The sequence below is a fragment of the Pseudopipra pipra genome, chromosome 1, assembly GCF_036250125.1.
Source record: "Pseudopipra pipra isolate bDixPip1 chromosome 1, bDixPip1.hap1, whole genome shotgun sequence".
Lineage (NCBI taxonomy): Eukaryota > Metazoa > Chordata > Aves > Passeriformes > Pipridae > Pseudopipra > Pseudopipra pipra.
In genome coordinates this window covers 39,158,191-39,179,461 of record NC_087549.1, presented here as the reverse complement: position 1 = coordinate 39,179,461, position 21,271 = coordinate 39,158,191, and the positions used below count along the sequence as shown (strand labels likewise).

Genomic DNA, 21,271 nt, shown 5'->3' with positions numbered 1-21,271 from the left:
ATATTCACGTCTTCTTGATTTCTGTATCAATTTACTTGATTGCAACAGTCAAGCATATGTCCTCTGGTCCTCAAGACTCAAAGGAGTTTTGAATGTTAGTCCTAAAGCAATGTTTGACAGCGTGATGCTTTTCAGTTTAAATCCATGAATAATAGTTGAAATTCAACATGTAACTGTAAACACATTACATATAAAGAACAAAGCAGTCAAGAATGTTTACTAACTTTCTTAAGAAAAGCAAGTATCTGAGCAAAAAAAACCCAAATTAGATTAGGGAAACACACAAAAAAATAAAAAGAATACATATTCCACTAATCCATACTGGCATGCCAGGAAAACTTAAAGACAATTTGGAACAAACTTCACAAATTCTTACAATTAGGAAATACATGAGGAATAACATCATGAATAAGTCTTCAAATTAGCAAGTGACCAAGAAGTATACACTTTGCCAATTTCAGTTCAAATCAAAATACTTCATGATACAAGCATATTTTTAGTACTTTTACAAATAAATGAGTTCTTTGGAATAAGATTCTTAACTCATTAACATTCCCCTTTTTTCCCCTGCAGTGTCAGAAACAGCCATTTCAAGATGACTTTTGCAAATCTGTAAATTGAAAGGAACACTTAACATGTAATCTCATATGAAATTAGTCTGAAAAAAAAGGTCAAAAATCTTTTAAATATGAATCTTGGAAAAGTTAGGGCTCTTTTTTTCCTTTACTTTAACGACTGTCTGAACTAACTACTGCACTAACCTGATGACACACTTATTTATTATATTTTCTTATGCCTGTTATTCACTTGTTGGCAGTAATACAATTTCATTTAGCAATAGCTTGGACCCCTCAGTAAGGGAATGTGTACATAGTAGCGCTCTAATCTTGCTGCCCAGCTGCTAAGACAGTCACATGAGTCACTTGCTGCCTTTAGAGCAACACACACCACTTGCTGAATTTAGAGACATTCTCTGTTTCTGCACTGACCATACATGTCAACTGAGTAATACCCTATCATAACCACACACAAAATTCACTAGGTGTTTGTTGGTGGGTTTTTTATATTTAAATCAGTGAGTCAAAGAGTGTATTTCTTACTAATGCAGTTAACTACCCAGCTCCACAAAGTGATTTATGTACCAGTTTCCAGTATTATCATTCTCACACCAGTTAGGCTAACTTCAGGAATCATTTCAAATGTAGGTAACCTCATCTAATTGTTCAGTGAAAATCCAGTCCCGGAAGAATGAAGAACTCTGTCTGCCAGGACGATTCAGCATACAGCTCTGGAACAAAACACTTTACAACAATTCCTGCCTTATCAGGATTTTAAACTGCGACTGTTTGGAACACCACCTTATTCAACAGTCTATTTAAAAACAATTTACATAAAGACTGTCAAAACTACTTCCACATAGCACTTCAGTCTACTAATACATATAACTCCTTGTGGAAAATACTCTATTTATTAACATAATCTATAGGTGCCATGTAGGAAGTGCTATCTCATACTGTTTGGTACGCTGCCTTACAGCAAAACACCGTGAGGAGACAGTTCTTTGGGCTGTTGCTGCACCCTCAGTGTAGGCCTGAGGATGTTTCATTTTACTCTGTATCACGTAATATCCTCTTTCCCACTTCCCACCAAACCCGAGGAGTCTTTTAGATTATACGAAACACACTTCTACAGTCCAAAAATACACTGGCACAAATTCCAAAAGATGTTTCAGTCAGCCTAAAGAAGAAAGCAGTGTATCAAACCTTACCTAACTCTGTTTGTTTCAATTATGGCCAAGCTTGCCTTGAAACAATCCTTACAGATTTCTTGCCAGTAGGAAATCACAGTAGGCAATGTCCCAGCTTGCCAGTCAAGCAGCAGCACATTTTCAAGTTAAATACTCTAATCTGTCAGATAACATTAAATAGAGCTCCATAACTAGCCAGAATAGAGTATCAAGTAATAACAACTAACTAAACTTTTCATTCATGTTGTATCATTCTGAATTAGCATTTTAAAAAATAAACTAAAAGGATTATTTCTATGCTGTTTCAGCAAACTTTGCACTGTAATTTAACTAAATACAAGCAAATTCCTTGTATTGGTATTTATTGCCTAAAAAATTCTAGTCACTGATGTATACACTGTCAGTCAAACTCCAGTCAAATTTCAGATTAACACCCATATATATACTGTTCTTACAAGCAACATCTAAGATTTCTGAAGTCAAAAGATAAGGCAGAACTACTTTTTGTTGTATTTTTGCACTTTACAGAATTTTCTGCCAAGTCAGTATTGCGGTTTCCCACGTCTGTGTGACTCTTTACTCAGCAACAGTATACTATTACAAACATTGAAAAGACAACTTCAGAAAACAAAGTGGCAGAGGGACATGGGGCAAGATTAGCAATTGAAACAACTAATCCAGATGAATCTCAGTGTCTCCAATCCAGCTGGCATAGATTCGCACATCCCTTTATCTTTCCCCTGATCGGTATAGCATTCTATTCAGGTATTTCACTATCACAACATAATAATCTACATCAGAATTAGGAATTGCTACCCCCTCACCCTGTGAAAAAGTTTTGGCATATGCCAGTTTTAATCATCAATTTGTCTTGAATAGCCAGAATGCCTTAAAGCAGGCCAAAACATGCTGACGTATAAAACAATTCTTGGAAAAAAGTCTGCAATTTGATAATGAACGTATTACGCATTCTATTAAAGAAGCTTCTCTGCTTAAGAATTCAACTGCATGGGCGTATTTCTGGGATGTCCTGAAACCTTTCAGATGGGCTCTAGTGAGAGGTAGCTGCTTAGGATAAAAACATTGCCTACAGAATGATGTATGATGGCTTAGTGGATTAGCACGTTAAAAGTATAATCTCTTTTGACACAGCTATTTTTAAGGGTTCTTAAAAAAGAGTATAAAATGTTAATTCTGTTTTCCAGTAAACATAACTTTTGATCTGCTGAGTCAGAGGTGTTATGCATAATAATCACAGCAGGAGTACAATGCTATTTGTATTTTTTTGTAGGAAAAAGAATGAGCACAATTCCGTGCAAATAACGAGAAAAAAAATAATCACAGAGCAGAAGTCAGTTAAGGGCAAATACACCAGAGGAAAACTGTAGTTCTGGCAAACCAAAACAATTGTTTTCCTAGGTAAAATCCACATTTCTACAGAGTCAACTCCAGAGCCATATAACATTCACATACAGGTTTTATAATATGCACTTTAAACACTTGACTAAAATACTGTGTGCTACTAAGTCAGCACAGTATCACTTTTCTATGTATCACTTTTAATTCTGAATTCAGACCCACAAAACCAACAAACTCACTAACCTTAGAAAGCACTTTATCATGCACTATCTGAATGTAGCAGAAGAGTTTTGTGTTTGTACAGCTCCCAAAAATCATCATGGAAGATTCTGAATACCTATGCATGTCTAGGTACCTAACCTTTTCATCTCAAAAGAAAAAGCTATGGATGTACATGGACACAATGTAATTTTTTTCTTTGGTCAAGTTTTGAAGGTTTTGTTATTGAAAACTACATTCTTCTAAATGTACATAATATATTATTTTAATAAATATACTCATATAGCACACATTCCCTTATTGAGGGATCCAAGCTATTGCTCAACGCATCCTTTATGACATCTAAGTATTATTTACTTTGTTGAAAAATATCACCAGAAGAGTATAGTAGTTATTTTTCTTTGCTTTCAAGACAGTTAAATATTTTTCAAACACTCTAACTTCATATGTGGTTACACTAATTGCCCTTTCAAGTTAAGAGACTTGTAAAATCATCCTGAAGTGTCCATTTCTGATACTGTAGGAAAAAATCAAAATGACACTGAGTGAAGGAAGGATCTTATTCCAAATAATTAATTTATTTGTAAAAGCCAGAGTAAAGCAGTTCCCTGTTCACACTCTAGAAAGCAATGAGTCCTTCACTGCTGGTCTGCTCCTTCCACATTTAGGACACTGCAGTTCCATCATTAAGCAGCATCCCCTGCCGAGAAGCACATGACTCTACTGTTCCATGATGTACCCTCAGTGACCACCAATTTCCGAATGAACCTGAAAAAATACTAGTTTTAACCTGTAAAAAAACCTGCTGAACAGCTTGATTCTGGGCAACCTTAAAGATCACCCCTTTTCATGAGTGCTACCTGAAACAATCTCAAATGCATGTTGCAATATTAAAAAAAAAAAAAAAAAAGCTGATGGGGAAATACCACTCGCTCCCTGAGCAGCACTTCAGCTTTAACATAGATCTCTCATTCTAAGACAGGTTCAATATGTTAGCACTACAGACCATACAGTTACTACTGTATAGTTACTAATGACCTACCTAGAATTTGATAGATGGAAATGGTGACATTTGGAAAGCATGAAATAGAAGCTTCACGTCTTGAAGGTCACAGAGAAAAGAATTGTTAGCATCCAACTGGATTTTGATAAGCTTTGTCAGAGGAACCTGGGACACGCATTTTTATTGACAGCTTGTTCAATTTATTTTGTTTTCATTTATAGCAAAGCACTGTTGAAAAGGCAAAGGAAACTTTCAAATAATCTGGTCAGGATCAGACAGGAAAACATCTCCCTCTTCCACCAAAAAATTCTGTAGTTCATATCATTTAATAACTTTGCCAGCCACTGCAACACACTAAAAAAAATACCAAGAAACAGACTTCCTAAGCAACTGACAAATGCAATAAGTTGAGGTGAAAAAAACCAAAGGATTAATTTTTTACTCCACATAACCAGTCTAAAAATACCCAAAGCAAGAAGACAGAACACTTGCTCTTCAGGCCAGAATTCTGCCATGCATTGGGAGGGGAGCTGAAGTAATTTTGACAACATTCGCTCTCAGATGCACCCCCAAACACAAAATCACATCACAAAATTACAAAGCCGTTAAGTAACAGTTAATTCATTAGAGGGATACAAATGCAATATGACCTTTGTCCAGCAAACCTTACAACCTTCCTACAAAGGCCTAAGTTACAAAAAATTTGGATATATTACAGAATTGTAGAATGGTTTGGGTTGGAAGGGACCTTAAAATCATCCAGTTCCAATCCCCCTGCCATGGGCAGGGACACCTTCCACTAGACCAGGTTGCTCAAAGGCCTTGAACACTTCCAGGGATAGGGCACCCACAACACATCTGTGGGCAATGCATTTCAGTGCCTCACCACCCTCACAAGTAAAGAATTTCTTCCTAAAATCAAATCCAGTCATCTCTCAGTTTTACCTCTTGTCATATCACTACATGCCCTTATAAAAAAATCCCTCTCCAGAGGCTGTTGTCAGCCAAAGTGGTGGCAAATTAACATTTATTTGGGAAGGAAGAATTAACAAATCAGTTACGCTCTGTCTTCTTCAAACTATGAGTCTCACTATCCCAATGTAAGAAATGAGATTTAAGTACTTCTTCACAGAACAGAGTACTTGCAACCTGACAACATATTTCTGCCTGCCTTTTTGCTTTTTTGTTAAGCTACCTACATAAAACTTTTATGCTAAAACTACCTTCAAATACCAAACTACCTCCTTTATGATGAAGATCTTAGCAGAATGGATTATTTGACCTTCAACCACAATTTAACAACTAAAACTATGAGAAGAATAGGGGACATCCATTAAGTCTTAAGTCCATTAAGTTTAGGGCATCCATTAAATCTTTGAGAAACGGTTTGCTCAGAGTTGAGAGACTTTCTATTGCTTGGTTCCTATTAAAAACCAGAATAAATAGCACAATACTCGAGCACTTATTCAGACATAACCTTTAGGAAATTTAATCTGCCTAATGAAGAATTACAGAGTTCATCTCAAGATAACTGAATATATTATCAGTTTCAAGGTTGCAACATTACTGTGTGACTGATATCACAAATAAAGGACTGAGAGGCAGTGATTTAAGTTGCCAGAGCCCCTTCTTGATCACACTTCCCTTTTCATTCAAGGCTTGAAGAAAAATTCAGTCTCGTTTTATGTTCAGTATTTTTATTAGTCAAACTATAGAAATAATAAAAATAATAATACATATTCAACCTCCTTTAACTAAAGCACCCTGCTACTCCAATTAAATGGATGAGCAACCAATGCAGCTAAAAACTGCTTAAATGAACTTTCCTTTCAGTACAAATATTTAAGTATAATGAAAAGCAAGAAGTTTGTTCTACATAATGCAGAGATAAAAACTGTACTAGAAACCAAAATGTGTTACTCAAGATGAACTTAACTTACTTGTTGTCAAATATTCTGAAGTGGCCAAGTTTTCAAAGGTGAAATAATATTATACTGCAGGGGAGACCTCTAAAACTCGTTTTTTGTTCCAGGAAACTCATCATTTAACAATACTGAAAGTATAATCTAGGCTTCTGTTTGCCTTCTACAGCAATTCATACCAGGAGTGTGTTTGAGTAATTCTTATGAGAAATAGGTATAGTACATATTTGACTAATGCTACAAGGCTACAAAAACTGACATCTTTTCCTCATAAGTTAGTTTAACATTCGTCCAGTTGGGGTCTATTCCCATCATCCAAACACCATTATGACTAAGTTTCCAGTGTTACTCTACACACAATTTTTATACTTGTAGCATCACCAGCTCAAGTTAATGACACAGTACTCCTCAGCACAATTTTTGTAGTACAAAAATGATCAATATCAAAACTTAATGAGACACAGATTCATTCCAGGAGAATAAAAGAGCTTTAAGTAAGTGAAATTACTGCTGGGTTCAGAAAAGAGTGTATCCAGATGAAAAGATACTCTCATGCAGCTAAGACAAAAACCCTTTAAAATTATAACTGGGAAAACATTACATTTTACAAGTAATGAGAAATTAAACGAGTTTGATATAAATATTTCATATATACTTTTTAAAGTAATTTCAACACATATTAAAACCAGCCTGAATAATTAGGATAATTAACATATTAGGATTCTGGGTTCACTTTTTAAGTAAAAAATAATGTAACTTTGTTGTTTAGGAATAGAGCTGATTTCATTGTACTGGTATGCTTATAACTGTACTTAAACACCATTTAAAATAGCATGTAGCAACACCGTCCTTTGACAGACGCAATAATATTTTTATTACTTTTTCTGAAACTGATTAAAATATAGCCATAAGCTATATGTTTGTGCTGGGACATAATTAGAAGTGGTTTAGTCTAAACACAATCCTAGTATTCAAAAGAATAAAAGAAAACTGTCAAGTCACAGAGGAAAAAAAAAATCCAAATATTTAAATTAACTGGCATCTATTGTGATCAGCTATGTCTAAGCTCTTCCCTAAGCTATGTGGTTCACCGTTTCCTAGTGTCCTAGATGAAACAAATTATGCGAGTATCGACCACAGTAACTTCCAGTGAACAAAATAAGCTTGAACAATGTCTATGTTTAGCTTTTAAACAGAGCATGAAACCCTGGCAGGATTTTATATTTGTTTTATTTTAGTTTAATACTCACTCTTCTTAAAGTACTTGTGAGGAGAAGAGTACCAGTAACTGATAGCAGGTAGCTAACACCATAAATTTACACCTTTGGAGTGTATCGTCTTATGAAAACATAAGAACAGCTGCAGGCAATTTCTACTTTTACATATTTATATCGTATCTATACTTGCATGTGATAAATGCAGTATTACTAAGCCCTGCATGTAGGCAGCTGCAGTAAATGCACAACTAGTATAAATGAAAATTCCACACATGACAGTAAGAGTTTGAAGAAACTTAACATTTACAAACTTGTAAATGTTTTATTACTAAATATACTGGCTTGATTGAAATTTAATAGCAAGCTGCCAGAATCTCTCTTTTTGCCTTTTCTTCAAAAAGGTCTCTTTTAAAAAAATATTCCTATATCACAACTGATTCAAAAGACATTACATTCTATCTGAACAGCCAGATGTTTCCTTAAAATGTGTCTGTGTATCTATTACATATAAATGTAACATTCTTGATAAATACATATACCACACAGTAAAGAGCTTTATTAGAAGTGACAAGCACTTGGGACAGTAAAATCTGATTTGCATACACAGGGTCTTTCTGCTGTTCAAACACTTAGTGTAATGAGATCTCATTAATTCAGAATCAGGTGATTTGCAGGGCTTTTTAGAAAACTCATGCACTAGCAAATCTGATACCCTGTAGTACACAAATACATAGTCAATACATGAAGAGGGAAGGTAAGTTTTCTGACATTCTCCTTCCTTTCTGATTACTTGGCAATTCACAGTAAATGTGCATAAGGCAAAATCAACCATCTACATCTTATTTCATATGAAATAGTTCATGCTTTGCAGACTGCCAAATCTGATGTGACTCACAACCATAAAGAAAAGCTCTCATGGTTAGTAATACAGTGTCAGGCTACTAGGTAAACTACCTGTACAATACATAAGTAAGTCTATGTGCAATCTGCATGGTTAAATGATATCAAATAAAGTATTATTATAGCAATATGGAAGAGATTATTATTAGTTATCCTAACTTTAGTGAAAAAACAACTTTGACAAATAATTCCCTTTAAACACCTTCTAATCTGATTTCTAGGGATATTCTCCTTGAGAGAGGAATTTAGCACATTAAGTGCAAAAGAAGATTATAGCAATTCAGTTTACTGTAACAGACACTTTTTGCATTTTTCCAAGTTCCTTTACATAGTTATTTCTTAATTACTTCTGATGGCAATTGTTAGGTTTTACTTTGCTTATTCCCACTTGACTTTCTCAAATCTGATTTGAGCTGTTTTACTCCAGAGTTTTAAGTTACTGTTCTGTGTATTATAGCCACACTTGTCTATATTCGTTTCATCTATCTCACTTTTTGGTTTTATACCAGTTCAGACCTGTTTTTTCTTTTCCTCTCTTTCCTTTCCTCTAAACAAATAAAATAAAATTATGCACACTGGGCCACATGCTACTCTCCCCATGCCATCTTGTAAGTCTATCAAAACCACAAGGGCTGAGCATGAAAAAATAGCCCCTCGCTCTGGACAGGTATTTCAATGTATTTAACAAGGTATTTTTACAGTCTGCAAAGACAATGAACTAGGAAGGGGACAGAAGTTATTACAGAGAAGGCTATAATAGAACTGATTTATTCCTTCAACATGAGAATAACCACATATTCTTTTCCACTCCTCACTGTCAAGTATGTACTTAGTCAGTCACCTCAAAACTCTGCTATGTACGGGGGTTAATTTTAATGCCATGATCCTACAGTAACTGCTTACTAGACATGCAGGGTCCATTTAAATATTAACAATTTTAATATAACCTATGAGAAGGCCCCATACTTTAAAACTGTTAGCACAAAGCTACTTTAAAAAGCATTTTATATCTTGTCAAAAATTTTAAAAAAACCCTCTCATTCTGTTCATTTTTGCTATTTGTCTTAAGATGATACAATAACAGGTGAACACTGATACTGAAGCAGATAAAAAACACTTTAACAAGCCAATCTAAATAAAAGTGAAGCTGAACCTGCAGCAACGGTGACCAGTTCTGCTAAATATTACGTTTTCTTTAGTTGCATACAATTAGAATTTCTCGCATTTGATATTTGGTGGAAAACTGTTCATTTAAAATGCATTAATAACTGCAATCTATGCAATTTCAGATAAATATTTCTTGAAAAATTAAAACACATATAAGCATCTGTATAAGTGATTATACTGAGAGTTAATCAATGTTTTACATTCAAGTTACAAGATCACACAATTTAAAAATCAAAATAAATTAAATTAAATTCTAGATGTCTTTTTTTTTGATTAGCAGGAAAAATACACAATTCTCTACTATCAAAATGCTCAGATAAATGCAAAAAAACCCCTTACGCTTCAAAAATTTAAACATTTTATATTCGATCAATACAAATGTTACTTTGGTCTAATATTTGAATTATTTTTAAATAGTTTTTTAAGGCTACCTAAACATTTGGTAATTGGTTAAAGATGCTTAGAAGTTCAGTGGATAAATACTGCACATTTTTTTTCAAAAGCTCTGCAAGCTAAATCTTTTCTAGTAGCAGATATTTGGAGAATATCTCCATGAAAGCAAGTGCTCTATCACTTCAGTGGTGATGACTGCTAGCTCCTTTTAACTCTACACTGATTTGAGAATGGTCTAAGTGCTCTAACATATTTCATGTTTTCCAGAATATCTCCCGTTGGTAAACAGATAAAGTTGTTCAAGAACCCTCCCAAAAAGCATTTGTTCACAAAATCTGATTTTAACAACATAAGAAGTTATAAACAATTTTATAAAAAATTTTTAAAACTTATGTTTTAGACTCTGAAGCAAAACATCCATTTTAACAAAATAACCTTGAACAGTTGCAAACAGTGGTTTATTTAGAACATGAGCAATACCCTCTTTAACCCATTAATTTTAAAACACATGTAATACCCTGAAAGGAGGAGACTTAAGGGCACCATTTTGACTAACTAGCTGCAGAGATGGACAACCATTAGAAGTGTCTGTGCTTAGTATGTAGTGCCTTTTGGAATTACACAAACTTTTTAAAGGTTTCTTAATTTAAATCTCAAAAGTTCTATGCTGGGAAACTAATTTTTTCAGGATAATTACTAAATTAAAAGTACACACCAAGAGACACATTTGAACTAAGCATTCAAGGAAAGCTGAATGCATATCAATTTAGATTCGTGTATTTGCTTGTACTGTTGTAGAATACTGCAGTTATTAACTTTTAAACAGTATTGAATAGGAATGATAAGTATCTAAGAAGGATTTTAACACATTTACAGCTCTCCAGTTTACCTACAAAAAGTAGGGTAACTTTACCAACAACAGCCCACAGCATTTGTTTCTTCAGGTGTTTTAATTTTAGAAAATCTTGAAAAAATCATACTGTATCATGTATAGAATCAGACCAACTCATAATACAGGAGATTATCTTAACTCTTAGAACTAAGGAAGCTTTGAAAGTTACTTTCTATTTTTATTAAAAAAACACTTCATCACTGTAAGAAAAATTCAGTTTTCTACGAAAGAGAGTAAGTTTGTAAAAAAAAAATCCTAAACAACATTTATTTTCTGCTATTTCTGGACTATACCTTAAATTAAACCCAGTTTAGAACAGCATCAAATTCTGTGAGAACACCCTTTCCTCTTTCTCCTCCCTATGTCCTGAATTTTTTACTATGGCTGGATACACCGAATTTAATTTGCAATACATAGCTGTAAGTCAAGAAAGATACTGCACTACATGTGCTTCTTTCATGTTGTCATTACCAGTGCCTATACCTATTTTCAGCATTACAATATTAATGATTAAGAAGTTCTTAATCAGGTAAAAATATAGTAACATATTAAACACTTCATACTGATGGTCACAGATACAGCATTTGAAGAGTTCTTAAATACTGTTCTCAATACCATTAACTAGTTTATTTAAGTTAGTTCTGCACATCTAGTATCTGTCTATCTACCCTGGTACATTACAACCACTAACACATAGTGTAATGCTATTAATTTATCAAATTTCTATGCATTCCAGGGTAATGTTACTTCAGTCAATAAAAATAATAGATCAAGTTAAGAAATATTCAGAAAGGAACTTTTAAGTCTGAATCTCTAAACCATAAAAAGCAGTTTTGGAAAAATGTTAAAGTTCATTCCTTTATACAAACTGATTAATCTTTCTTCCTTAATCAGCCTTTTTTTCTAGCCTAAAAGTAGTTAATGTGATTTAATTTTCACAACTGTGAGTCACTGGAAAACTTTGAGATTTCTTCCCAAATTTTTAACCACCAGGCTATCTAGACAACAAGCTTCTTTGGTCACCCTTGTAGTAAAGGTACAGATCATTTGTGAGCACACGCTATTGAACACAGAGGGCTATCACAACTGATACTCAACTTCCACAAATTCAAAGAAAACATTTGCTGAAATAGCCTGCCTACAAGTTCAGTACTTCAGCTTTGCTCTCAAGAACCACATACCTGTATTCAACTTTCAATCCAGAATTAAATACAAAGACTAAAAAAACCAAAGCAAATGTAAAGGAAACATTGTAACTCTCATAAAGATATAAAATTACCATGTTAAGAGGCTATGTTAATTTTTTTAAATAGGATATTTCACTGAAAATTAAAATACATAGGAGATAATAGGGATAAGCAGAGCATTTCACATCATTACAGTTAAACATTTGCAAGTTAAAAATCAAGCATAAAACTGTATCAGCCAGAACCCATGCTAAAAGCATGCATGCACACACACATGCACACATATACATGAAACTAGACCACAGTTAGGATGATTTTTCTTTCTTTAAACAATGCCAGAGGCAATTCTTCCAAGTGATGCTATAACTACACAGCTAAGGTGTACTTATAAAGAGCCCCTACTTTGGCCAATTAAAACCTACAGTTACTTTCACTATTTTCAAAACCTTTGGGGACTGTTCAGGAGATTCAAGTACAGAACAAGCTTTCCAGCAAACTCAGGTGTTCCCAACAAAACTGAATGTATTCAAAGTAAGAATAATGCACTTCACAACTTTTACAAAATGTCTATGAAATTGCCCTACACGCATAGGGAATTCATCTCCTCCCAGGGAATTCCCAGCTAGCAGAACAGCACTAGGTCTTAATATTAAACAAGCTGAGACTATTTTAATTCTGCAACATGCATTCCAAAAAATGCTCTCCAAAACACAGCATCTCAATTAACACACCAAGAAAACTCCCCTAAAGACCTGCTACACACAAAAGAATTGCTTTGATCCCAACGAATCTGCACGTTTTTCCCTGTTATCCTGCCTTAATTTATCAGACCAGGGCCGATTTGATAGCTTTCCATTAAAAAAAACCAACAACGAACCATCCCTCTGCTAAAGGCAGAGGTGCTGCAGAGGTGATGATAACCCTAGGAAAAGAGAAGCTGTCTCTTTAAAATGTCCTGCTATGTCCCTGATCCCACGTGGAACCAACATCAGCAGCACTTTCGCATTAACTTCAACGTGAGGTGAGATGAGGCATCATTATTTTATATAAATAAAACGAGGAGACTGCAGAATACATTCTTTGTAGGAGACAAACAGGTGAACTGAACGTGCCAGGGAAATCAGTAACCATCCGCAGAAGAGGTGCCCTGCCCCTGAGCCCTCTCTTCTTTCCCTATGGAGCATTACCTCAACCCCACACTGCTCTGAAGAATCCAGTTTAAATAGAGGAGGGAGCTACCAGGAAAACTTGAAATTCAAAGACAACGAAAATGCACTTTATAAACCGGAAAGGTTTACTCTTTGCCTCACACATCCTAATTAGATCAGGAAAGTGACACTACAAAGGCATTACATTCCGGTCCGAAAAAAAAAAAAAAAGGAAAGAAAAAGACAGAGGCAAAGAAAGGAGCCCCCATCTCCCCAAACCCCCCCAAACATACCAAAAAAGCATTAAAAAAGGAAGTTATAAAGCAGCACATAAAGCATTTATCTTATCTAGGATCACTCCACATTACCCCCAAGTTACACACTTTCTGCACCATCATCTCCCCCTACCTCTCTCTCCTGAAAGGGATTTTCACGTTTTCTCATTGTCGGTGGCGAGTTATAAGAGGCTTTTGCCTTTCCAAAGAATTCATCAACAAAAAAAAAATAATAAATATTAACTCCTTGCTCCCTGAAACCTTAAAACGGTCTCGGGAAGACACGGGTTTTATTCTGTTACCTTGAGGAAGAAAAGGGGGAGCAGCTCCGATTTTTAGGTATTTTTTGGCATTTTTTTCTGATTTTTATTTTGTTATATGCCTCAGTTCTCCCTCCATTTTGGTTGTTTATGATACTGACAACAAGCTGTCCCTGCTCTCTCTCTCTCTCTCTCCGGATCTCTCCTGCTTTCAGTTAGCAAAACCCCCCTCCCCAATGAAACACGACTCAGCACTTACTTGGGTTCACACTTTTCTCTAAACACATACCGATGGGGAAGGGAAAAGCTCCTGGGCCACTCGGAGGGAGAGAGCAGGCAAATTCGTTTCTTTATTACGAAAAAAAAAACTTTTGTCCAAAAAACGACGGGAAAGGGGGGTCGAGTGCCCCAAAGTCACTCCGGATCCCCCCAAAGCCGCAGCCGCCAGGTCCGGGGGACACCCCACGGGTAGCCGGGTCCACGGGGGAAATTTCTGTGCGAAATTTGCCCGGTTTGAGGCGGTGGGCGAATTTATATTAATTTTTTCCCTCATTTTTCGGCACCGCGGTCTCTAATGTCTTCCGCTCCCTCTCTCGCCGCTCTCGCCGCTGTCACTGCATTCACAGCACAGGCTCCGGAGAGGCGAGGAGGGGAGGGGGCGGCCGCGCAGCTCCTGCCCCTGCCCCTGCCCCGCGGCCCCGGCCCCGGCCCGGCGCGGGGGTCGGCGGCGGGCACCCCGCGCCCTCCTGTCGTCCCCCGGGCAGCCCCGCCGCCTCGCCCGCTCGCTCGCGAACCAACATAGCGCCGCGGGGAGGGAGGGGAGGAGTGGAGGAAACTCCTGAGAGAGGTTTTTCTGAAAATCATCTCTTTCTCCCCGCGAGGGAGGGGAAGGGGGGGGGGCACCTCTCGCCTCGCCTCCCCTCCCCTGCTTTTCCCCTCGTGGGGGGGGGGTCCGACGCGGGGCGGCGGGGGGCTGCGGGAGATGGCGGGGAGAGGGATGGAAGGGAGGGATGGTTAACACAAACTTTTCCTCACTGCTCGCTGCTCCTCTCTCCTCTCCCCCCTCCTTCTCCTCCTCCCCCTTCATAATTTAAATAACCCTGATATTTCCCTGCTAAACCCCGGCGCCTGCCCCCCAAACCCGCAGCAGACTCACCGCGGGAGCCTCAGCATCCCCTCTGCGCCCCGTTTCCACCCTTTACAGTGTTCTCCGATTTTTCTGTAATTTTTTCCCCATATTTCGGGCTGGACGCGGCGGGCCTGGAAATTGTTTGCTTTCCCGTCTTTCCAGCAGCCATTGTAGTGTATGCGCTGCGGTGCAGCCCAGCCTGCCGCACACGCCGCGCCCACACCGCCCGCCGCCCACACGCACCGCGGGTTGGACGCCTCCCCCAGTCAGTCAGGGCCGCGGCCGCGCCCCGCCGCCGGCGCCTGCGGGCCGCGCCGCCCGCCCCGTTGGTGGAAGGAGGCGCCGCTCACGGCCGGGGCGGGCGCGACGCCGCCGCCATTGGCGGCTCGGCCGTGTCACTCAGCACCGCCGGGGCGTGGGCGGCGGCGGCGCGGGGCCGGGGGGAGCCGCGGGGCCGGGAGCGGGGTAGGCTGCGCCCGTACTTAAGCGCGCTGCCCGAGCCGCTGACGTCTTTCGAATTGGAGACGGGCTGTCCCCCTCCCGCCCCGCGCTCCCGCGGACACGGCCGGGGACGGAGAGGTGAGTGCCGCCGGCGGCGACCCGCGTTGTGCCTGCCGCCGCTTCCCCTTCCCGGCCGGCGGAAGGGAGGCTGTCTCGCCCTTCGCCTCCCGCGGGCCGGGGCAGCTCCGCTCGGGCCCGGCGGCGGCGCGGCCCGGGCACCGCTCCCTGGGCGGCAGGTGGTGCCGGGGGGTGGCAGCGGGACCGACCGCGGGGACCGACCCGGGCCGGGGGAAGGTGGCGCCGGGAGCCTCAGGCCGCTCCGCCGGGGGCGGGGGACGGCAGGGGCCGGGCAGTGGGCACCTGGATGGCCCCCGGCCCCTTTGGGAGGCCGAGTTCGGCCCGGCGGCAGCTCCGCGGGGCCGTGCGCCCGGGTCCGCAGGCTGCCGCCTCCCGCCCCCCTCCGCCGCAACAGCGGTGAAAGCCGTAGGGTTTTTAATACGGCCTTGGCTTCAGGGTTCAAAGTTTAATAAGCTAGTCTGTATTGCAGCATAATTAGCGATTTTGCATGCGTATATGTGCATTTAGAACAGACCAAGCGCTTTTCAATGGGAGGGAGCCTGTGGAGAAGTGCCCTGATGGGTTTATGAACTGAAAAAGCCCAAGGGCTAAAGAGTGCCAGCAACAGCCCTGGTTCTCTGTGGTACAGTTAACAACTGTTAATGTGTTAAAACATAATTATGAACTGCGGAATAGACAGGCCTTTGGTTGTGGTTGGGTTCTGACCTGTGATCTGAAAGCAGGAAGGGAAGCCTGTGCCTATGCAAAACCTGGGAGGAGGAGGAAGCTCGCTTCCTGCCCAACTGCTCATGCAGTCACACAGCAGCATTTCGGCGTGACCCGCCTGCCCTTCCAGCTGATAATGTTTCAGGTCCTGAAGTACTTCGGAGAGGGGGAGAGAGGAACACTCGCAGGAGCTATCAGAGCTTTTCGGTAGTACTAAGAATGTTTAAGCACTTGTCTGCTCTGAGCTAAGCAGCTTCGTGAGAACCTGAACTGCCTGTTCATTAGTAGGTATTTAATGCATTGCGTGCATTGTTCCTTAAACCAGGCAAGGTTGCAGACTCTGGTACTGTAATCATACTGAAAGCGTTAAGTGCAGTTTGTATAATGAACGCTGATTATGACAACGGATCCTATGAGTCACAAACACTCTTTCAGAGAGTAAGTCTGAAGTCAAGCTAATACTGTACACCTTAAGGCATGTCTGCTTAGGTGGTAATATCAATGAAATGCAGAGTTATAACACAGACACAAACGAACATCTAAAACTGTTGTGTCTTTTATGCTGACTTAGGTGAGGCATTGTGATGTGCTGCTTTTGCTTTCTGCTGCTTTTCTTCTCCCTCCTCCTTTCTTGAAGTCTGGGGTGATACTAGTATACCTGCTTGTGTTTCCATTTGAGTTGGAAGTGCTGGATCAAAAATACTCTTGCACTCACAAAAAAGGCAAACGTTTGCCTAGCTTGTAAAGTTAACTTAAGCACTGGATAGTTCTCAAAGGCAGGTTGAAGGGTTTCCCGATGCTGTTCGTTAAAAGGCCCATTTGCAGAAGACTATCCTGTGGAATGCAGAGAGTACTCTAAGCATCAGGAGAGAGTATACATGCATAGGATGTAAAATCTAGGGCTTGTTTGCCGAGAATGGCTTACTTTTACCCAAAGAAGAAACCCCATCTAAAACACTGTTTTCTGTCTGTGAAAGAACAGTATTTGATTTTTATTTGCTGATATTAAGCAAAACTGGCTTTTTACTGCGGACTTGCATTATCTTTCCCTAATGTGAACAGAAACAAGTTTAAGTTTAGAACTTTTAGGGAAAATAAAAAAATGAAAGATGCAGCTCAGTTTCCTTCATCAGCAGTATTTGCTCCCTCAGTCCTGTTCCTCCTTGCATTGCCTCAAACAGTCATCTGGTCAACATTAATTTATTTTTTTGTTAGATTTAGTATTTGTTTGGAACAAATACCTGCATGGCCATATGTGTGCCAGAGGCAATGTATAGGAAGTTGTAAAGGGAAAGGGAGTCTGCTCTTCATCTTGATGTCATCGTCTTGGATCAGTGTAGGCTCTTGGCACTGAATTCTGTGTCTCTTAAGCTTACAGTTCTTAGAGTCGGTGTCAAACTACTAAAGTGCTGAAAAATGTGATTCGAGGTGTCACGCAAGTGTTAGTGCGTCTGGTCCCACCTTGCGGGGAAACCTTTTCTCTTTCTATTAAATATTTGATACAGCATCACAGGAAGTAGTTGGGCACTTGTTGTACCTGGGAAAGCTCAGTGAAGATACAGATGTGACTGAGCTAAGGAGTAGGCACAAATCTAGAAAAGTTTACTTGTACATTCCTCCCACACACTATTAGTTGAAGCGCCTACAGTGTGTTGGCTGTGAACAGTTTCTATGGAGCTGTTTCTCCTAAACGCGGTCACTTCCTTTGTGATATCACGGGCTAGTGTGAGAGTTACTGCAGTGACTCCATTCTCTGCAGAAATTCATCAGGGAGTAAGCAGTCTTGGTGGTGGGCTAAACTTGCCTGAGTTTCCTTGCTGTTACTGCTTTTGAAATAACATTTTTGCAAAAGAAGTTTGCTAGTGGTTTGGCTTTTGTTTGTTTTTTTTTTTAAAGGCAACCAAACTCTGTGTGTTATTACAAGGCCTTTATTACATGTTCAGACTTAATCCTGAGTTACTAATAAAAGTAGATACTTAACCTGTTTATTTTCTGTTTCTATCCAAGGTACAAGTATCTGTCTAGATGTCCAGGCATGCACAAAAGCTTAGAGATCACGATATAAATCCATGTGTAGCGGTAAGATGATCAAATTGAGATTTCTGGTTTTATGTTTTGATGTTAAATAATGCAATTTCTAGAGGCCTTTTTCAGGAATACCACTCTTACATTATAGCATTTTGCATAAAGAGTTTCTTAAAACTCTGAAGATGGAAGAGCTGAAGATCATCCATTATAGTAAGCGTGAAATAATGAGTAATTCCCAATAAATAGGAGTGATACAACTGATAGCAATCTCTTTTAATTTTCTGTCCTTAAAACCAGAGCCTGAAATCCTGGTTAGACCAGCTTGGTTGTTTTTTAAAAGTCTTTTATGAGTTATACTAAGCATCATTGTAAACAATTATTCTGCGCACTCTATCCTTACTGTTTAAAGAGTACTAATGTCTGTTACCTCCAAATGAAGTCACTACTTGGAAGTACTGATTATCCTTTGTGATAGATGTTCCTTTGCTCTCTTTGATAGTATTCTTTCATCTCAGAAGCTGCCTCCTATCTTCATAGATATTCTGGGACTTGTTGAAATATTTAAACACTGAGTACAGTAACTTCCCTCAGCTCTGAAGTATATTTTCCCCTATTAAAGGAAACAGATGCCACTACAAAATGTCTGGATGAAAACAACTATAAGAAGGATATGTGTACTGCTTATTTTTTGAAGTACAAAAACTGCAGAAAATTCTGGGTAAGCAGAGTAGACTTTCTAATTTTTACTCCCTGTTTTGCTTTAAGTACATTACTTCTGACACACTGGTTTCTGAACCCTTCAGACTTAGCTAATGCTGACTGCTGCTGTTTTTATGGTAACTTACAGGTCCAAGTAGTCTCAGTATGTGTTGCTGGAAGACTTAAGCAGATGCACATCAAAGCACTTAATTCTTCTAAGTTTACCCTCTTAGGTTGTGTGTTCCTGCAGTACCTGATGTTTCCCTCTCAATTTGAGTCAGATATTTCTGGTAATAAGTTTTCTTTTAAGCGTAGGAAATGAAAAAGTTCTGAGGTGAGGTAAGGTTATCTGGTTTTCCATTGTTTTGGATCATGTTTGCTTTAACTTAGGATAAAGCTTAGGAAGAGATCATTCTTATTTGGTGGTTCATTCTTAGGAAGAGTTCATTCTTATTGCCTTCTCTCTTGTGGTAAAGAAGTATAATGAGGAACTACGTGTTTTTGCTGCTTTATTTCCTTATGCCATAGTAGTAAAGAGTTTTTAGCTTAACCTTTAAATACTTGGCAAACTGCAAAAAAACTATTTACAGACAATTGTGCGTTAGTCTGACGGAGTGTAACGGGAATATGGATTTCACTGTCTTCTGAAGCAGCAGGGTAAACTATCAGGTATCTTCAATTAAGTACTAGTAAGTTTAGTTATAGAGTATCTGGTTCTTGATATATTAGAAGTTTTTCTGTTAAAGAATCTTGTTCGTTTGGAGCTCCGAAGCAGAGATTCTGAGAAATCTGTTCTCATGGTCATTTTATTCTATTTTCAGCATGCCATTATGATGCAAAGGAGAAGAAATGGTGTGAAACCAGAGATGCCCTCAGCAGACGAGAGAAAGAAAATCTTGGAATCAGTGGGGAAGCCCTACTGACTAGAAACTTGAATTGACTGTTTTCTCTGTACATATGAAGACTTACCAGCAGCAAGTTACTGTTTTATGAACTGAACTCTACAGTTGTCATATCTTGGATTAAAATAAGATCTTAAGTTTTGAAATGTGTGAGCTTTCTAGGATAGAACTTCCTGGTTTGATTCATACTTCCTGTCATGGGAACTTGGCCTTTTACTGGAAGACATGAGTATCAACACAACTTATGTCTAGATATTTTGGAAGTAGAAACTAACTTGCTGTGAAATGCTAAATATAAAATTAATGGGACCTGCAGAAAGTCTGAGTAAAAAGAGGGGGTGATGAGTGTTGCAGTGTGGTTCTAAGACTGGAGCAGGTTGAGAAGCTGGTACATGCAACGTGTTTCATGCACCCAGCTATTCTGCCCAACAGTATGGATTTACCATGTGTGGTCTTATCACTCTTTCCACATGTGTTGAATTCTGTGTCCTGAGTTTAAATAAGACTGTTCATGAACTAAAATCCTAAATGCAGCAAGCTTGTCGTTAGGTCTGCCACTGTACTTGTCAGTGACAGCAGAAGCTTGCAATAAATCAGATCTGTAAGCTTTGGTTGTTACAAGGTTAGAGAGGTAGATGAAGATAGTTCAGACCTGAGGAATTCAGTTCTGAATAGTACTCTCTGTCGATAGTAAATAGATACTTCGCTGGTGGGCAGGCGGGGGGGGGGACTTGCAGACATGAAAACATATACTCTGAGTGACATGGCAGGTTTAACTATAGTACATCTATCTAAGACTCTCTGGACAGCTGAAGCTCTGGGTTTAGAAATGCTTACTCATACAAGGCTACAAGTGCAGTTTGAACAGGTACTGTAATCTTAAGTAGGATTGATTCCTTAACTAAACGGAACAGCTAATAGGTGTAAACAGGTTGCTGTCTAGTGGAAATAGTGTCTTCTTACCTTTTGCCTTCTGATGTCGTGGCTTAAAAGCTTGAACCCTGTGGCAAAACAGAAAAACTACTATCACGAGCTCAGGTTCCATGTGAAATCCTTTAGTACTTACTGGGATCAAGTTGGCAGAACTCTGGCTGACCTCATGGGGGATAGTGTAAAAGTGTTGTCTCTATTTAGACTGTTTTGGAAAGTCTTCATGGCTTCCTGTTTCCCCTGTCTGGCTTGCCTTGTTTCTTTCCACTGGAGGCCTATTTCTATGCTTGCTGGGATTTTTATGTTGTTTCCACCTGCCTCCTTATTTGATCTGACTAATAACTATACAAAATCTGCTTTCGCTCTTCCTTTCTGTTCTCCATCTACATCTGAGTTTTGAAATGGATTGATCCTACCCTTTCTGTTATTGGAATAAATGTGTAACTCTATGCCTTTTGAGTATGCAATTCTCTGAGCATAGCTGTGCGGTCTCTAAGCCATGTCACAAGTTCTCTTGTCAGTTCCTGGCAAGGAAAATGGACTTTCTTCAATCAAGATCATAAGATTCTTAATTTCAAAGTACTTTCTCTGCACTTAAATGCAAACTTTG

The 21,271-nt window shown here is 39.1% G+C and overlaps 1 protein-coding gene and 1 long non-coding RNA gene across 7 annotated transcripts; one reads left to right on the top strand and one right to left on the bottom strand.

Moving 5' to 3' along the window:
• The first annotated feature begins 15,193 nt into the window (after positions 1-15,193).
• CHCHD7 (coiled-coil-helix-coiled-coil-helix domain containing 7) lies at positions 15,194-19,877 on the top strand. Of its 6 annotated transcripts, XM_064652799.1 has the most exons (5): positions 15,194-15,397; positions 16,120-16,309; positions 18,110-18,181; positions 18,750-18,848; positions 18,978-19,644. In XM_064652799.1, exons 3-5 carry the CDS (start codon positions 18,128-18,130, stop codon positions 19,149-19,151), a joined length of 327 nt encoding a protein of 108 aa, XP_064508869.1. In that variant the 5' UTR covers positions 15,194-15,397; positions 16,120-16,309; positions 18,110-18,127; the 3' UTR covers positions 19,152-19,644. The 6 variants fall into 6 exon arrangements, with proteins under 6 accessions (XP_064508869.1, XP_064508860.1, XP_064508908.1 ...); XM_064652790.1 differs by lacking the exon at positions 16,120-16,309 and having other exon boundaries at positions 15,207-15,397; XM_064652838.1 differs by lacking the exons at positions 16,120-16,309; positions 18,978-19,644 and adding an exon at positions 19,651-19,877 and having other exon boundaries at positions 15,243-15,397.
• LOC135413306 (uncharacterized) lies at positions 16,820-17,751 on the bottom strand. The gene is made up of 2 exons (XR_010430168.1): positions 17,640-17,751; positions 16,820-16,936 (listed from the first exon to the last, which is right to left on the bottom strand). It is a non-coding gene; the product is annotated as an uncharacterized LOC135413306 (long non-coding RNA).
• Positions 19,878-21,271: the final 1,394 nt, after the last annotated feature.